The sequence below is a fragment of the Salvelinus namaycush genome, chromosome 22 (assembly GCF_016432855.1).
Source record: "Salvelinus namaycush isolate Seneca chromosome 22, SaNama_1.0, whole genome shotgun sequence".
Taxonomy (NCBI): domain Eukaryota; kingdom Metazoa; phylum Chordata; class Actinopteri; order Salmoniformes; family Salmonidae; genus Salvelinus; species Salvelinus namaycush.
Window position 1 is genome coordinate 24,428,352 of NC_052328.1, and position 18,559 is coordinate 24,446,910.

At 41.4% G+C, this 18,559-nt stretch overlaps 3 protein-coding genes across 3 annotated transcripts in view; 1 reads left to right on the top strand and 2 right to left on the bottom strand.

Moving 5' to 3' along the window:
• LOC120017802 (formin-2-like) overlaps positions 1–6,487 on the top strand; it is a 50,347-nt gene extending 43,860 nt beyond the window's left edge. Inside the window, exons 14-17 of the mRNA XM_038960773.1 lie at positions 395–446; positions 1,796–1,945; positions 4,880–4,961; positions 5,371–6,487. Coding sequence (XP_038816701.1) covers positions 395–446; positions 1,796–1,945; positions 4,880–4,961; positions 5,371–5,397 — 311 coding nt within the window. The 3' untranslated portion in view covers positions 5,398–6,487. The remainder of the gene's footprint in view (positions 1–394; positions 447–1,795; positions 1,946–4,879; positions 4,962–5,370) is intronic.
• An 870-nt stretch (positions 6,488–7,357) lies between these two features.
• Positions 7,358–7,912, bottom strand: LOC120017803 (gremlin-2-like). Its single transcript, XM_038960774.1, has one exon. It carries the CDS (start codon positions 7,910–7,912, stop codon positions 7,358–7,360), a length of 555 nt encoding a protein of 184 aa, XP_038816702.1.
• A 7,348-nt stretch (positions 7,913–15,260) lies between these two features.
• Positions 15,261–18,559, bottom strand: part of LOC120017945 (regulator of G-protein signaling 7-like) — a 35,111-nt gene continuing 31,812 nt past the window's right edge. Inside the window, exons 16-17 of the mRNA XM_038960904.1 lie at positions 16,377–16,413; positions 15,261–15,945 (exon numbers count right to left, since the gene is read on the bottom strand). Of these exons, the coding sequence (XP_038816832.1) occupies positions 16,393–16,413 (21 nt within the window). The 3' untranslated portion in view covers positions 15,261–15,945; positions 16,377–16,392. The remainder of the gene's footprint in view (positions 15,946–16,376; positions 16,414–18,559) is intronic.

Consider the following 18,559-nt stretch of genomic DNA (forward strand, 5'->3'; position numbering starts at 1 on the left):
GAGCTCTTCAGTACAGGTCATTCTACTGCCAATGTTTGTCTATGGAGATTGCATGGCTGTGTGCTCAATTTTATACACCTGTCAGCAATGGGTGTGACTGAAATAGCAGAATCCACTAATTTAAAGGGGTGTCCACATTCTTTTGTAGCGTATTTATCAATACAAATAATTAAACCTTGTTTATGGCTTATGTGTAACCGGCCACATTGTTATCAACACCGCATTGTATCTTCATGTTATCCATAGTAACTGAACTGGTAACTACAGTAGCTCATGGGATGGAGTGCCACATGTATCTATAATGATCCATTACTGCTGAACTTTGCCTACTGTATGATGTTGTCCTGTTGAGTGGCTTGTTATGCCTATATTCTGACAATTTTTTCTCTCACAGCAAAAACTGATCTGGAGGCACAAGAAACACAACTAGAGAACACTCATAAGATGTAAGAATACACCTGATTATATTTTTTCAGCTGTTAGAGCTTCAGTATGATAACATTGTGACAATGATCATTTTGTAAGAACAGCTTACAAAATGATCAGCTAAGGTCTCTCTTTACTGCGCTTCATCAATGTTTAGATCCCCAGGCTACATGGAACATGTACCTCTACCTATAGATGGCCTTTACTGCGGGTCCTGTGATAGATTGAAGGAGTCCAGTGTCTGGATTGTTTATCCAAGCAGAGACAGAGTAGACAGCGTTGGCTCCAAGCTTCTGTTAACACTAGGCAGGAATGTGTTCCCTCCAAACACCCGGGTATTGATCAAGCACAAAACCAGGGCATTTGTCACTTTCACGTGTGCTCTCTCTTCCTCTATGTATCTTTCTCTCCTGTTTGTCTCTCTCTCACTCTCAAATTCTTTATGTATTTGTCTCTCTCTCTCGCTCTCTCTCTCCCTTTCTTTATGTGTTTGTCTCTCTCTCTCCCTTTCTTTATGTGTTTGTCTCTCTCTCTCCCTTTCTTTATGCGTTGTCTCTCTGTCTCTCTCCTTTTCTTTGTGTTTGTCTCTCTCTCTCTCTCACGTTATGTGTTTGTCTCTCTCTCTCGCTCTCTCTCTCTCCCTTTCTTTATGTGTTTGTCCCTCTCTCTCCCTTTCTTTATGTGTTTGTCTCTCTCTCTCCCTTTCTTTATGTGTTGTCTCTCTGTCTCTCTCCTTTTCTTTGTGTTTGTCTCTCTCTCTCTCACGTTATGTGTTTGTCTCTCTCTCTCGCTCTCTCTCTCCCTTTATGTGTTTGTCTCTCTCTCTCCCTTTCTTTATGTGTTGTCTCTCTGTCTCTCTCCTTTTCTTTGTGTTTGTCTCTCACTCTCTCACGTTATGTGTTTGTCTCTCTCTCTTGCTCTCTCTCTTCCTTTCTTTATGTGTTTGTCTCTCTCTCTCGCTCTCCTTTTATTTATGTGTTTGTCTCTCTCTCCCTTTATGTGTTTGTCTCTGAGACTTGAGCACAGTGAGATTCATTCCCTTTAAAGGGTTTATAACCTTTTCATCTGGAATGTTATGTGTGGAGGGAGAATATCACTTTATGTTATTGAGTTAGGAAGGAATGTGATTGTGCCAGCTAATACATTCTAGTATTTCTTTGTGTTCTGAAATGCCCAGTCAACTTTACTTAGCATACTTCCATATCAAGTGTTTTTCTGAAATGCTCTTATTTTTCTAAGATTAACTTTCACATTTCACATATTTATTATAAGCCTACAGGTTTCACAATAACTTAGTGTTTCTGTAATCTACTATTGTAATTTGGGTATTTTGGGTTTGATGTAATGTTTTTGTTCTCTCTATCCTCAGTTTTTTGGAGCTGAGCGTGTTCTTTTCAGTCAAGGCCAAGGCGGGCGAGAAGGAAGTCTCTCCCAACACGCTGTTTTCTGTGTGGCATGAGTTCTCCACTGATTTCAAAGATCTTTGGAAGAAGGAAAACAAACTGAGGTTACAGGAGCGGTAAGGATTGGTGCAAGCGGTGTTTTGCAGTTATTTTATGTGTGTTGAGTCCATCCTATTCAATGAAAGCCACTCTTTGCTGGGTCTTACTTTGGGGAGGGTTGTACAATATATGTTCTGAACTTCTACAGACCTACCACAGATCGACTGTACGGTACATGTCAAATCTACATGTCTACTTTTACTACTATAGTGCCTTCGGAAAGTATTCAGAGCTTTGACTTTTTCCACATTTTATTACGTTACAGCCTTATTCTAAAATGGATTAGAAAAAAAGAGCAATCTACACACAATACACCATCATGACAAAGCAAAAACAGGTTTTTAGAAATGTTTGCACATTTATTAAAAATAAACCCTTTGCTATTAGACTCGAAATTGAGCTCAGGTGCATCCTGTTTCCATTGATCATCCTTGAGATGTTTCTACAACTTGATTGGAGTCCATCTGTGGTAAATTCAACTGATTGGACATGATTTGGAAAGAGACCGACCTGTCTATATAAGGTCCCACAGTTGACAGTGTATGTCAGAGCAAAAACCAAGCCATGAGGTCAAAGGAATTGTCCGTAGAGGTCCGAGACAGGATTGTGTGTTTGTATTGTATTTATTATGGATGCTACAAGCTTGGCACATCTATATTTCAGGAGTTTCTTCCATTATTCTCTGCAGATCCTCTCAAGCTCTGTCAGGTTGGATGGGGGCATGTCTGCAGCATTGAAGGTCACCAAGAACACAGCGGCCTCCATCATTCTTAAATGTAAGAAGTTTGGAACCACCAAGGCTCTTCCTAGAGCTGGCCGCCCGGTCAAACTCATAAATCGGGGAGAAGGGCCTTGGTCAGGGAGATGATCAAGAACCCAAAGGACACTCTGACAGAGCTCTAGAGTTCCTCTGTGGAGATGGGAGAACCTTCCAGAAGGACAACCATCTCTGCAGCACTCCACCAATCAGGCCTTTATGGTAGAGTGGCCAGATGGAAGCCACTCCTCAGTAAAAGGCACATAACAGCCCTAAAGACTCTCAGACCATGAGATGACAAGATTCTCTGGTCTGATGAAACCAAGATTGAACTCTTTGGCCTGAATGCCAAGCATCACATCTCGAGGAAACCTGGCACCATCCCTACGGTGAAGCGTGGTGGTGGCAGCATAATGCTGTGGGGATGTTTTTCAGCGGCAGGGACAGGGAGACTAGTCAAGAACGAGAGAAATATGAACGGAGAAAAGTACAGAGGGATCCTTGATGAAAACCTGCTCCAGAGCTCTCAGGACATCAGACTGGGGCGAAGGTTCACATTCCAAAAGGACAATGACCCTAAGCACACAGACAAGACAATGCAGGAGTGACTTCTCGACAATTTCTGAATGTCCTTGAGTGGCCCAACCAGAGCATGGGCTTGAACCCGATCGAACATCTGTGGAGATACCTGACAATAGCTTTGAAGCAACGCCTGACAGAGCTTGAGAGGATCTGCAGAGAATAATTGGAGAAACTCCCCAAATACAGGTGTGCCAAGCTTGTAGCATCATACCCAAGAAGACTCGATTCTGTAATCGCTGCCAAAGGTGCTTCAACAAAGTACTGAGTAAAGGGTCTGAAAACTTATGTAAATGTCATATTTCACTTTTTCACTTTTAATAAATTAGCAAACATTTCTAAAAACCTATTTTTGCTTTGACATTATGGGGTATTGTGTGTAGATTAATGACAAAAAACGATTTAATCAATTTTAGAATAAGGTCTGAATACTTTTCCCGAAGGCACTGTATATCTCCCTGGAACACAATGAACCTACTGTTTCACATTCACCTTCAAGCACACCAAGCACATTACCTTGACAAGCCATGTGAAGTCATCTGTCAGCTTAATGTGAAGAATAAAGCACCTTGACTGAGGTCAAATGTAGTGCACCTTGAGCTCTTCGACTCCCCTTGAAACAATAGAGAATGCTGTGTGTTGTAACAACCAAGGATGCTGAAGCAACCGATCACCATTAATCCCAGAATGCAGTACATGTTTTATGTAATAATCTCGTAGAAGGGAAATGGATCAGACAAACTTACATTTTGATTCATATAGATATACTCATATTTCTATTGAACCTACCCTGTGAGGTCAATATCAAGCAGAAAGTCAGGAGTTGCCATAGATGAGTGTTGAATCTTCAGTGTTGGAATGAATGATCCCCAAACATGAGTTTTCAATAGCATGCATCACATGTTCACTATTAGATCCTATCAGAGTCATTCAAATTCATAGACAAGATAAGAAAGAGAAGGGTTGAAACGACCCAGATCGGTTTCATAACCCCAATAATGAAAAGAACACATGAGCGATTCTGTTAGCTTCCAGTGGTTTGATGGTTTTGGAGATAACATTTGAAAAGTCAACAAATGCTAATTGTTTCGTTCTGCTGGATGTAGATTACATTGTGATATGTATTTGTAAAAATAAAAAGTAATGTCTTGTGTTTTGTTAATTTGCGGGAAATGATTAAAACAAAGTTGTAAACATTACCTATTTGGCCTACCACCATCTAGACAATTGGGAAATGTAGAGCCCCCCCAACCTGACTTACTACAAAGGCATACCAAATTTGGACAAACACGCACACACGTGAATTTACTGGTCTAGAATGTATTTTTTTACAGTGTGCAGTGTTGAGAGTCAGGCCACTGAATGGTTTAAACCTGTCGCTATCATCACAGTGGATCAGAAAGGGGCTTCTTAAAACATTGGAACTGGTCACCCATAACTTTCTCCTGTATAAACAGCAGAGACCCAAACCATGCCTGGAAAACCTCACTGCTGAGTTGCCTGACCTTTTACTACTGCAAACATACCTTATCTCCATTTCTAGGAGAAGGTACATTTCAAATGCAAGCGTGTGTATATTACAAATGCATGGCTGAAACTAGTGGTGTCTTTTCAGACTGAAAACGGCAGAGGAGGTTTTCAAACAAGCCAGAGAGAAGGTCTCGTACAGCGTCAAACCCAAACAGTCCTCTGGAATAGTGAGTTCTCTTTAAGTCTCTTTTTCCTCTTTCCTAAACCCTTTTCTCCTAACCGCTTTCTGTATATCTTCTGACTCCTTATTCCTCATAAAATACAGATGTAGGAACTTAATTTGACCTTTACTGTCATAGAAAATAATCCTGCAGCAATAGGATTTTAATGAATAGTCAATTTATGTAAATCACGAAGCTCATCTGCATGGGAAATTCTCAACAACAAAGGAGTGATCAAATTAAGATCCTACATCTGTATTTTCCCCCTTCTCACTCCTCGTTTTTAAAATCTCTGTAGAAATCCCCCCTCCACCCCCGTCACCACTTTATTTTAGTGTCAAAATGCGGGGGTGAATTCATTTATGTGCCCCATTGTAATGTCTGAAACTCACTTCCATCTGTTTTTATTCCACAGAAAGCCAAACTCGGTCAGAAGATCTGAGCCAATGGACTGGAGAAGTCTTACCCAGGAAAAGTTTGCACAAGTGAGATCAACACAATCTGATATGTCTTTTTAGCTATTGTATTTAAAAATATGTTATGTTCTTTTCTTTTTTTAATAGTTTATTTCTGTCATCCAACTGGTTATACATGTAAGTATGCCCAACAGGTTGTTACCTTGTTGGAAAGTTTGATATAAACACGGTACCATGCTTTGGCGCAATCTGTCAATGAGAGATTTCTCCCAAGTCCAAAGAAAGTATTGTGCTGTCCAAAGTAAGTATTGTAGAATTAATCAAACAGTTAATTATTTTTGGACAGATGCCATTTTAATGAGAAATGCATCGTTTTACAGTGCGACACACATGTTGTGGTATCCAGCCTATCCCCTGTAGCATTTGATAGAAGACACCAGTTAATACAATCATGTTTCAATAAGCCATTTCTATCCATCCCTGCACTGCCTTCCAGTATAAAAAGGAGTACAAGAGTGAGCTTGTATATATATTTGCTTACCAGACAGCAAGTCAAGTGCCTTTATAGCACACTGAGCTAGTTAATGACAAATGAGCCAATTCAATTAATCTACATTACAATACAACCTGTATGGAAACCATACCTGCTTAGTGAAAACTTGCATTGTGACAATCATCAGTTTATCATACACTGTAGTTTCATAGAAGGATGATACGTGATGTACAGTTGTAGTTTATGCAATAAATCATGAACTTAACCATGACTTGAGTTTAGCTTACTAAGGTATTTAGTACCAAGGTATTTAGTACCAAGGTATTTAGTAGGTCATGAGGGTTTCACATCATCCTCTATTGTTTTTTATTATGGAACCATAGCTACATATTGAAATAATATTATTCAGTGAGTAATACTGATGTAAAATACAACTTTAAAAAATAACCTTATCCACATTACATGTAAAATGATATGCAATCTGTATGTGACATATCCTGTATGATTTGTATGTTTGAATTGTTTTCCTGTTCTATGTTCTGTATGAGCCTTGTAGAGCTTTTGGTGACTGTGTACCCATTTGCAATAACGCCTTTGTTCCTGATAAAATACTATTTATTGAAGATGAATCATCCTGAAAGTCTTTTTCTGAATAGTTGTTGAGCCTATTCTTCTCAACCATCATTAGTCAACCATATCCTTTAATGCCACGACATTGTTTGCATTCAGACCACACAGATGTTTCACATGAAATAGATTTTATATATATACTTATCCATTGACATATACATATATATTTATAGTACAACAGTTATACATGAAAATAATAATATAATTTCTTTACTGGCTAGCTTGATATTTGTGTGAATTATTTCACAGGTGGCTCTTAAATCCACAGGCAGATACTTAGACAGACTAGGTTATTTTTTCTCAGTCTGAAGCCCTATTGGCTGGACAGTTCCCCCAGGTAAGCCCAGTCCACAGCATGCCATAGACAGCTTAAGAGCTCCACTTTCAGTCTAGAACTTGGTGCTGTGTTTATGGTTTTATATGTCCCAACTGTCCCAAAGGCCAGCTGGAAGGGGCCATCAGTCCATGGCCATAGGTAAGGTAATATTACAAGTTTGTATAGAGTCAAAGGACCCAGTTGTTTTATATGACTGACTGTGTTGAACTGAAACATGTCTGTGCTTCAGTTGGTGTTGTGCAATGCATCCATTTATGTCTGCAATTTGTAGTTTTCACCATAGCTGTCCATATAGTCAAAGGGCTAATAGATCGTCCACTCTGTACTACCAGTACCTGTAGGGTTCATTTTGTGTGACCAGTAGACCTGTGTACAAAGTGATAATGCAGAATAGTCCAATATAGGGGAGAGGTACTACTAGCTTGTCCCCTGTCATGTCTGCGCTATTCATGTTCATGTTAACGTTCACTTTCACAGTCACATTAGTGTCCATGGTGACTGTCATGGTCTGGTTCCAAAGAATTCCTCACAGTTTTCCGTTACCACTCACATCCACCGACATACAGCGACACTGTTTGACACGCTGCACCTTGCGATGGCGAAAGGCTGGTTGCAGCCCCGGACAGTCCAGCTGCACAGTGAGCTGGGTGATGCGGTGCGGCCTGCAGAAGGAACAGGACTGGAAGGGCTCTTGGGCCTTGTTGTGGTTCTTCCGGCCGGACCCCGGGCCTTGATTTGAGCTAGGGCTCATGTGGCGGGGGATGTAGAAGGAGTTACACTGGCCATAGCAGAAGCGGTTGACCACCGTACGACTCCGACAGCCCTCCTCGCTCACCGTCTGGCGGAGGGGTTGTGTCTTGCACCAGTCACGTCGGAGGTACCGGCGCTCCGTGACCACCAGGGCCTCCCGACTTGACGAAAGGACTTCGGGTTTCCGCGGCAACAGGCGCTGACGCTCCGACAGGTTGCCTTTGGTCTTGAAAAGTGAGGGGATGGAGCCCTGGGGGCGGGGCTTCCTGGTGTCTGTGGCAACGCAGAGCACCACTGCCAGTAGGACCGGCAGAGTGATTCTCCAAAACATTCTGGGAAAAATTAGACAGAAAGGTTAGTTTCAAAACTAAGATTGAGCCTTGTACATAAACAGTGACTATACTGTGACTAGAATGTATTGGTTTAAGAATGTAGCGAGGTTGAGTCTACTGGGTATGTCTCAATCCTGAAGCTATTCCAGTGTAACAGCACTCCGTCTGTGTGTGTATGCTTTGGTGTTTAGCCTATGTATGTGTGTGAATGTTCACATGTCATATTGAACTTCCCCCTCTTCTTCACTCTGCCCTTTAAGGCATCATTGAGTTAATCAATCGATCATCTTGTCAACGTCTGTGTCAATACTTATATTTGCTTTCTTCTCAGCTACAGAACTCTTCCAAAAATAAACATGTCTTGCCATCAAAGGAAACCCTTAAACACCCATAACGAGAAAAGGAAGTTGATTTTATTGGTCTCGTCGCCGGGTAAAATAATTAGGGCTTTGCTTACTCTAGTCATGAACTATGCCGCAGATATGTAAACATGCATTAGCAGGCCCATCTGAATGTTATTAGGGGAGGAGAAGAGTACCCTGTGGGTCTCCATTCCCACTCTGTGACCAAGCCCTAAGCCCTAAACCCTATGAGCACTATAAACTGCTCTGTCTGTGTCTCTCTCCACACTGCCGACTGGCAGATGTGAGACCGAGATGAAACTCTCCATAAACACACACATAAACACATGCATAAACGCTCACACACACATACAATTCACAATGTAATCCAAAAAAAAGTTTTTTAGAATTTGTCTTTCTGATTTCTACTGGGAAAAGGAAGTATGCTTTAAGTTGAATACCTTTGTTGGGAAAGAAAATTACTGGTATGTATATGTATTAATGCCAGTACAATTTGTCAATCACTCAAATCTTTGCAACAGATGTTGTTCTTGAATTGCATATACAGTATAAAGTAAGAATTCTGAATGCGGACCAAAAGCCCTCCAAAGCCATTGGCTGCTCCAATTCCCTGAAAGACTTCTTTGCTGTGCAAATTGTGCATCCCTTCTCCATTTCCTGGAAGTGGGACAACACAATTGGACGTAGGACAATGACTTTATCATGATCCACTTTGGATTTCTGTCTCTGTTTAGTTTCTGCTCTTGACCCTGGGTCATGGCGCTCTGCCCTGTTAACCTCTCTGTCTCAATGAAACTGTCCCAATGTTCACAGTAATCTATTGGGCAGCTGTGTCTATGATCAGAAAGTAATGAATTATAGAACAGCCGAGCCAGGAACCATGAGGATGGTGGAGGGCTAGGTACTGAGGAACCATGAGGATGGTGGGGGGCTAGGTACTGGTATACCCAGGAACTATGAGGATGGTGAAGGGTTTAGAGAAGAGGACTGAATGGATGATGGATGATGGTGGTCATGAGAAGGACAAGGGGGATTTAAACTTCACCTCTTCAGTGTCTTCCAGAGCAACTGATGTGTGATAAGAATGTTTACATAATTCATGCATTGATGTCAGTAGGAGATTTCTGTGAAAGTTCAAGTTACGCACGACTAAGTCTGGCTCAACTCTATCATAAGGACACATCTCTTACACACACACACACTTGACCACACAGTGTCAAACGTAATGATGATGTTTCCTTCTGTCCCCACTGCATCTCAATGTCATGACCCTCCTCCATCATTCAATGATCTACTCACCAGTTAAACAAATGCATTTGTCCCTAAAAACGTCCAGTGACTACTGATCAGAATGGATGAACTCAATCCAACACAGTGGGCTTCCTGCAAAGTTTTCCCTCTCTATTTCCCCTTCATTAGTTAAGAAGACTAGCCCAGGTCTGGTGAGTTTAAAGGCCCTAGGGGTTGGAGGGATATCCTGACTGTGTACACAGCAGATGACAGATATGTTATACAGTCAGTGCTTCAGTCCTTCTCCACTTCCAAACTTTGCCTAAGTATGATACAGACGACCCTGCCAGCTATCGTCATCAATCTCCCAGCAAGACAAATTGCGGTTTGGAGGTTGGGGGGGAAGTGGGGGGATAATGATAGTGTACAGAGAGACTGTTAGAAAACAAAACAAACTCTTTAGCCCTGACTTTACTGCTTGCGGCCCCCCTCATCCACCCCCCTGACTCTCTCTCTCACCAATCATCATAGAGTCTGAGCCGGAGGGAGACTGTGGTTTTTGTATTATCGGTGAGACAGAGCTGAACTGGACCATGCTATCTGTCCACTTACAGGGCCACTGCATGTTGTATCACAACCACAAATACCAGGCTCTATACGCTTGAATGAACCGTCTCAGACCTCAGGTCTACAAATAATGGACTCCAAAAACAAAACTGGGATAGCCATCTCCCAGAGTAAGAATTGCCAATGGCAACTTGAGCTTTACTGACCGCAGTGGGCGGCTACACTTGGATGAACTTTCCGTCTGCACCAAAGTACCAGCGTCTCTATCGTAGCAGATCAACCATGTTAGGCCAAGGGTTCTTCAATAATGCAATCTGCTAATTATTCAGTCAATAAGCTCAAAGCCGTACCTTCCACATGGGCCCTGAGATAAAGTGTTAGCAATGACAAGAACAGGATAACTGACGTCAATTATTGTATTCAATTCAACAGGCAAAAGCTCACACACAGAAAACAAAACGCTGTGTTTTTACATGAAGGCAATTATATTAGAAGTCATTATCTCCATTTGTGGCTTGCATTTCCCCAAACTGTCCTCCTCTGGCTCATTAACTGTGAAAATGTCCATTTTGAGGAGCTTGGGTTGAATGTGTCCAACGCCAACATGCCCCTGAGCTGTTTGGACAGCCATTTGTCACCACAATCCATTTTCATAATTACTGCCAGCTGAGAGATGCTCTACTGGTCTCCAAGTCTCCAGCAGTTAGGAGAGGCACTTTGCTCTCCATCCCCCTCGTTATTAGTAGAGATATTTACCACGCACTTAACAGTACACACACAGAGTGAGAGCAACATATTGTAGAGAATGACCGGGCAGGGAAGTAAACCCGGCTTGCTGGCCTGAAAGTCTAACACCCTACACATCGCACCAATAGGGTTAACCCACATGGTGGGAATTGTAACGTGGCTCATATAGGGCCCGATTCTAATTTAGGAAATTACGCCTTTCTCACGCACGCCTTTCCTACCCACTTCTCACCAGTTGGTATTACCTTATGAAGTTGAGTAACGGGCTTTGCAGGCGTTGTTCCCTTGCGCACGCTGGATAAATGTAATTCAACTGCTGAAAACACTCCCAATCGTTTGCCAACACATTTTCTCTAGGAGTTTTCATTCAATAGGGTTTTCAGTACATTTATCGTAAGCCGTCCCTTTAAATACTGTGTATCTTTAATTAGGTACACAGTATTTCTGCCACCTCTGGCCTCTTGGCCCTCCCAACCCTACGGGATGGCAGCTCCCGCTCAGCCCAGTCCAAGCTCTTCTCTGTCCTGGTACCTCAATGGTGGAACTAGCTTCCCGGTTAAGCTAGGACAGCAGAATCCCTGCCCATCTTCCGAAAGCACCTGACCCCCCAGTAGGGGTTGAACAATAATAATCATCCTATAAATCTACCCTAATCCTCACTAATCATGGAACTGTATATCAACCGTCCAGTCGTTGTGAACTGTGCGTCAGGCTCCAGGTTGAACCTGCTACAGTAGGTGTGGTCTGAGTTCCATAATGATTCAAATAGGCTACATGTTCCAAATTACTGCACAACGTCATCCTAATATGATGCACTAATAGCGACCCTCAGGAACAACTTGGACATGACAGAGAAAAGAAAGGTCAACGGAATGGAATGATGCAAAATGTAAACTACAAATTGAAGAAAACGAACACTAAAGTGACAGTTATAAATGTATGTGGGTATTACTGATGGTGGCTCCCAATAATGGCTAATATTTAGTATGATACAAATTGTAAAATAAAAATGAGAAATTCAAAAAATCAACTCGGCAGATTCAGGTCTAAAAGAAACCTACAGCTTGGGTGTACTCATACTCATTTAGCTCTTAACAATAGCTCTTAAACACGTATAAATTGCAGTGCAACGAGAATGTTATTTCAATCGCAAAGTAAAGGCTTTTTCCACTTGGAACCGGCAGGTTCGCTCGACGTTATTCATGGTTTCATTTGCTTGTAAAGGCGGTGGAATTATGAAGGAATTATATCAAAATATGGTTCATCTGTAGACACACCTTCATTTCTTAGATTTCCACCCTGAACGAATAGCAGGTGAATAGCATGCTAAATGCATTGTTCCAATATTACAAACACACAGTGTTCGGAAATTTAAATCTAATATTAATTAACAAAGAGCTCTTTGGATTAAACTGGAAATAGAGTGTGGGGAAGCGTTTATATCAAAGGGTTTATATTAGGACAAAGATGTGTCCTGCCTAAATCCTCTTTGGAATCAGAGCTATCAGTCCAAGGTGGAGCCGTCACCAGAGCGGTGATTCGGATCAGAAGCCAAGCTCACTACTCACACAACGCTTACACACGTAAACTCTCACCCACACATGTAATTAATCTGTCTCTCACATATTCACAAGTCCCGTTAATACCTGCTTCTAACTTGCATAATTATTCCTGATATTTTCCACATTCTGATTGTGCCCACATTTTTAGACAGGTGTAGACAATCAAAAGACACATCGTGATCTGATTGTGATCAGATCATCCTGTCCACCTCTAGAGGAAGTCAGACATGCATGGTGTCTGGATATCTTACAAGTGTAGACAGATCTGGACAGAGAAACCATTTAAATCATTATTATTCCGCTCTCTGAAAGCATTGACAGGTGGCACTATTGACTGACTACATCACTATGTATCTTACAATGAATAAATACATATTATTTTGAAAGAATATCTGTGAAATGTGCGTAAAGGAAGGGACCAGGAAATCTGGTCACAATGCAGACACAGTGGATGGATAACAGACACATTTTAATACCATTTGTAGACACATTTCTGGAAATGTGGGCACAATCAGAATTTAGACAAGATCAGGCCAAGGACCCATGTTAGCACCAGGTATAAACAAGGCTACAGTCTCTCTTACACACTGATGGATTTACACTGTGACACAAAGTTACATTCTTACCTTAATGCTATAGCTTCCCCCACATCTACACACGCCAAATCATTTATCACTAATACAGTCTTTCATTCATTAGCCAAATCAACAATCACCCACACATCCATTAACTCACTGAAAGCACTCACTTCCATAAACATTCAGGAAAATGCTTCCTGTGATTGAATCTCACCCTCTATACCTGTTGCTCTCCAGCCTGAATAACTGACCAGCCACCAAGACTACTGTATGAACAGAAGGAGGAAGACAGTGACTGTACCTCTTGCCACCGTGTCCCAGGACAGTGGGGTGACCCTGTCTCAGTTAGGGGTAGCTGTCCACCCTTACTGGTCCTGTAGAGGGAATCCTGGTGTTGGTTTCCATTGGAACAGCAGGGGTTCCTGAGGTGGACTTTCAGCTGAGTGTCCCAAGGTCTGTGGTCCTGTTTCTCTCCACTGAGTCTGTATCTTTGAGTTTATTAATAATCCATATTTATCTCAAAATATGTACATATCTCTTTCTCCTCTCTTTGTAATCTGTCTTTCTATGCCATTGGGTTTCTGTGTCTCAGTATTCTAGTTCGGTGTCTCTGTGTGTTTCCAGCTGGGTTTGGAGTCTCACTTCTGCTTCCCCCTAGACATAGATGGGGGCTTTCTATTGGCTCTGATCACAACATGAATCAAACCAAGCCTCACCTCTCACCCATACCCTCTCTGTTTCTCTGCATACTTATCCTCCCTCCTCTTTCCACAAACATACTCACTGCTGACTCTCCACTCTTGGAATCCCCTGTCAGTCTTGCTCACTCCCTCTTCCCTTCTTCACTCTATCACTCCCTCTCGTACTCTGAAACCCCAAATCCCTCTTGCTCTCCCACTATCGCCCCCTTCACGCAATTTCCTCCCTCACTTTCCCTGCCTCTCCCTCACTTTCATACTAATCTCTCTCTCTCTCTCTCTCTCCACCTATCCACCTTTCTTCTCCCTTGGCCACGAGGTGGGTTCAATGATTAGGTGTTCCAGTACCACTGAAAGCCTTCAACACACACCACCAAAGAAACAAAGACCAGTTCAAGGAAACTTTTATCTGACACATCCATCTCAGCTCTCTCTGAGACTCTCATAAGACCACAACACATTGTTCCTTTTTCCCAAACATGGGTGTGTGAAATCACATAATCCATAAATCATTCTTACTCCTGCCTACTCACATGTCAACAGGACCCTTTGAAATTGCCATTCCCATTATTTTGGTTTAGGTATAAAGAAGAAAGACAATGATGTTCTGGGAACTGGAACTGAGACAACAAACACTGGCTGTCATTCACCGTCAAAGATCTGAAACATCCGCAAAAAAAACTTCACTGTCTAAACAATTACCATTTGATCCTACCAGTAGAGAATAGCAGGAAACTATAGCAGCTGAATTCAAGCCTCAGTCTTTGTCCATACTATGACTAATATCTTAAGTCATGGTTTCTCATGGCTTAAATATACTGACTGGCCTGAACTGACAAGGTTATGTTTTGTAAAACTCTGTTAGTGATATTCGCCATTAAGCCTTAGGGCTCAATTCACTTCGTAGGGCAGAACACCCACGCTCTGATGCGATATAGTGCGACATAGGCAATGTTCCTGCCTTTCGTGGAAATTGCATTCACGGTAAATGCTGCATATGTCGGCTCAATCGGAAATGACCTTTCAATTTCAATCGCGCTATAAAGCAGATCTTCAGCGCTACTGATTGAATCGAGCCCTTAGCGCTCTAGAAATGTAAAGGTAATTTCTGATTGAGCAGACATACGCAGCGTTTACCGGGAATGCAGTCTCCGCTAAAACGGGGAAATTGCCTTTAAATTTTAATCACACTAACGCTGAACTTCCTCGATACGGATTGAATAGAGCCCTTACTTTTTGTGGTAGCATATTTTGTACAGTATAATAAATGTCTAAATTGCTAACAAATAACACATTTGAACAAAATCAACAAACAAAGCATTATTTTTCGCAAATGTACAACTTATTCCCTTAAATTATAGTAAAATAAGCGAAGACCAGTTCTTATCTAACGGATACCCAAAACTACAGTATGTTATGCTCTGTTAAATCTACCACCATCTAGTGGCAACACCTAAACTGCAGATGACAGTCTGTGCCCTGAGCAGACAGATCAGTGAGAATAATCATGAGCTATAACAATGACTCCAGATCAGTATGTTCATCTACTCCTTGCTAGTCATTACAACATGTATTGATTCATTACCAGGACAGTAAAAACAGATAAAGGGACAACTTTAATACATTTTTAAGTGTCTTTAAATATGGTATAAAAATAAATGCAGGAGAGAGTAACAAAGAAGTGCGTTCTACAGAAGACAAAAGACAGCAGCTTGAATGAGACTTTACACATGTAATGAAAACTGTGCTAATTACTGTAGTGCAATAAAAGCAATGCAAAATAAACATAATAATTTATATATATGCATACTGCACAACACTTCCCTTAGCGTGACAAAAGTAGGTGTGATTACAGATCGTGAACTGTATGTATAATAATAATATTGTGATTCGATTTTACTGTTAAGCTGTCGTTTCTTTCTGACATCATTAGCTCAGCTGGAGAGGAACACGCGTGTCCATCAGATATGGTGGAAGTAACTGGACACTGACTTTCTGTAAAGGCATTATCCAGTCTCAATGTCTGTCCTAAAATGCCTACCTGTCCCAAAATGAATGTCCTCGCCAATAGTAGATATAGATCAGGTAAAAGAAATAACAAGCCTTCTCCTTGGACATGCAACATCTGATGTACTGCCCAGCTCATCGTCTGAGTGGAAAGCAGATGGCGATGACGTAGAAATGACGTAGAAATGACGTAGAAATGGTCCTCCTCTATATTGCAGAGTGGCTGTATTTTAGCATGATGGCACAAGGTTGGTCAGCCTCTTTGATGTAAGGGATTTCCCCTGGGAGAAGAAGAGGGATGGAGAAAGAGAAAGAAGGAGAATAAGATCAATTGTCTACTGTAATCTAAGATCCACTCTAATATCTTCCTGTAATCTAGCGTGTGGAAATGTCTGTGCAGAGTGAGAGTTCTACCTGGTCGGAATATGAAAGTGCGTAATGTCTGGATTATACTGACATCCTATGGGCATCAAGTGTACAACATGATTTTGCATCATACTGTGTTATTGTGTTATACTGTATGTCAGACATGCTGTAGGTTCCTTCATCTGAGTAAAGTTCACTCATTGAATACAGTTTACATCAAGAGCTGTCAAAAGAGCTCTCTCCATGCAAAAATGTGAGGGAGAACACAGAGAGGATGAAAGTCAGTGAGATGAGCAACCACATGCAATATACTGTAACACTCTGCACTGAGTTTTGAAATTATTACCTGGATGTAAAATCCTTCAAAACAAGTTCTTACTTTTCTGTGGGGACAAGGAGAGAACACAGAATGAGGGAGGACATTTTGGCAGGTTGGTTTCAGGGACCAAAGTGTGAGACATGCAGGAGAGGTCACATGCCTCTGTCCTCTAACAGCTCAGCTGACTCCTCTAAAAGCTGGATTCAATCTGCATTGCAGAAGCATCACGGAAGATCCACTTTAGAACTTAATTGAAATTTAAAGGCAATGTTCCCACGTTCGCGGAGACTGCATTCACAGTAAACGCTGCATACAGATGAAGTCGGAAGTTAACATACACTTAGGTTGGAGTCATTAAAACTCGTTTTTCAACCACTCCACAAATGTCTTGTTAACAAACTATAGTTTTGGCAAATCGGTTAGGACATCTACTTTGTACATGACACAAGTAATTTTTCCAACAATTATTTACAGACAGATTATTTCACTTATAATTCACTGTATCACAATTCCAGTGGGTCAGAAGTTTACATACTAAGTTGACTGTGCCTTTAAACAGCTTGGAAAATTCTAGAAAATTATGTTATGGCTTTAGAAGCTTCTGTTAGGCTAATTGACATCATTTGAGTCAATTGGAGACCTGTACCTGTGGATGTATTTCAAGGCCTACCTTCAAACTCAGTGCCTCTTTGCTTGACATCATGGAAAATCAAAAGAAATCAGCCAAGACTTCAGAAAAAAAATTGCAGACCTCCACAAGTCTGGTTCATCCTTGGGAACAATTTCCAAATGCCTGAAGGTACCACGTTCATCTGTACAAACAATAGTAGGCAAGTATAAACACCATGAGCCCATGCAGCCGTCATACCGCTTAGGAAGGAGATGCGTTCTGTCTCCTAGAGATGAGCGTACTTTGGTGCGAAAAGTGCAAATCAATCCCCGAATAACAACAAAGGACCTTGTGAAGATGTGGAGGAAACAGGTACAAAAGTATCTATATTCACAGTAAAACGAGTCCTATATTGACATAACATGTAAGGCCGCTCAGCAAGGAAGAAGCCACTGCTCCAAAACCGCCATAAAAAAGCCAAAGCCAGGTTTGCAACTGCACATGGGGACAAAGATCTTACTTTTTGGAGAAATGTCCTCTGGTCTGATGAAACAAAATAGAACTGTTTGGCCATAATGACCATCGTTATGTTTGCAGGAAAAAGGGGGAGGCTTGCAAGCCGAGGAACACTATCCCAACCGTGAAGCACGGGGGTGGCAGCATTATGTTGTGGGGGTGCTTTGCTGCAGGACGGACTGGTGCACATCACAAAATAGATGGCTTCGTGAGGACGGGAAAAGTATGTGGATATATTGAAGCAACATCTCAAGACCTCAGTCAGGAAGTTAAATCTTGGTCGCAAATGGGTCTTCCAAATGGACAATAACCCCAAGCATACTTCCAAAGTTGTGGCAAAATGGCTTAAGGACAACAAAGTCAAGGTATTAGAGTGGCCATCACAAAGCCCTGACCTCAATCCTATAGAAAATGTGTGGGCAGAATGAGCAAAGAGGCCTACAAACCTGACTCAGTTCACCCAACTTATTGTGCGAAGCTTGTGGAAGGCTACCCAAAACGTTTGACCCAAGTTAAACAATTTTAAGGCAATGCTACCAAGTGGATGTAAACTTCTGACCCACAGGGAATGTGATGAAAGAAATAAAAGCTGAAATAAATAATTCTCTCTGCTATTATTCTGACATTTCACATTCTTAAAATAAAGTAGTGAGCCTAACTGACCTAAAACAGGGAATTTGTACTAGGATTAAATGTCAGGAATTGTGAAAAACTGAGTTTAACTGTATTTGGCTGAGGTGTATGTAAACTTCCGACTTCAACTGTATGTGGGCTCAAGGAAATTACCTTTACATTTTAACGCGGATCTTCTGCGATACGGATTAAATCCAGCCTTAAATTTCAGAGGAGTTAACAAATGCAACATTGTGTATCAAACTACACAAAAACATGATTTCACAAGAATAATAAACCAATATGTGTAGGTTATATCCAGATATACTTGTGCTCCTATTGCATCTAAGTCTTGAAATGGAATGATGAATGTCTAACTACCATTGTTGAATAAATATTTGTTTATTAATTAACATCTGATTAATCAGTTAATCATGAAATATACAGTGCCTTTCAGAAAGTATTCACACCC

Coding starts and splice junctions, on each gene's coding strand:
- LOC120017803 (XM_038960774.1), bottom strand. CDS start 7,912: ATGTTTTGGAGAATCACTCTGCCGGTCCTACTGGCAGTGGTGCTCTGC.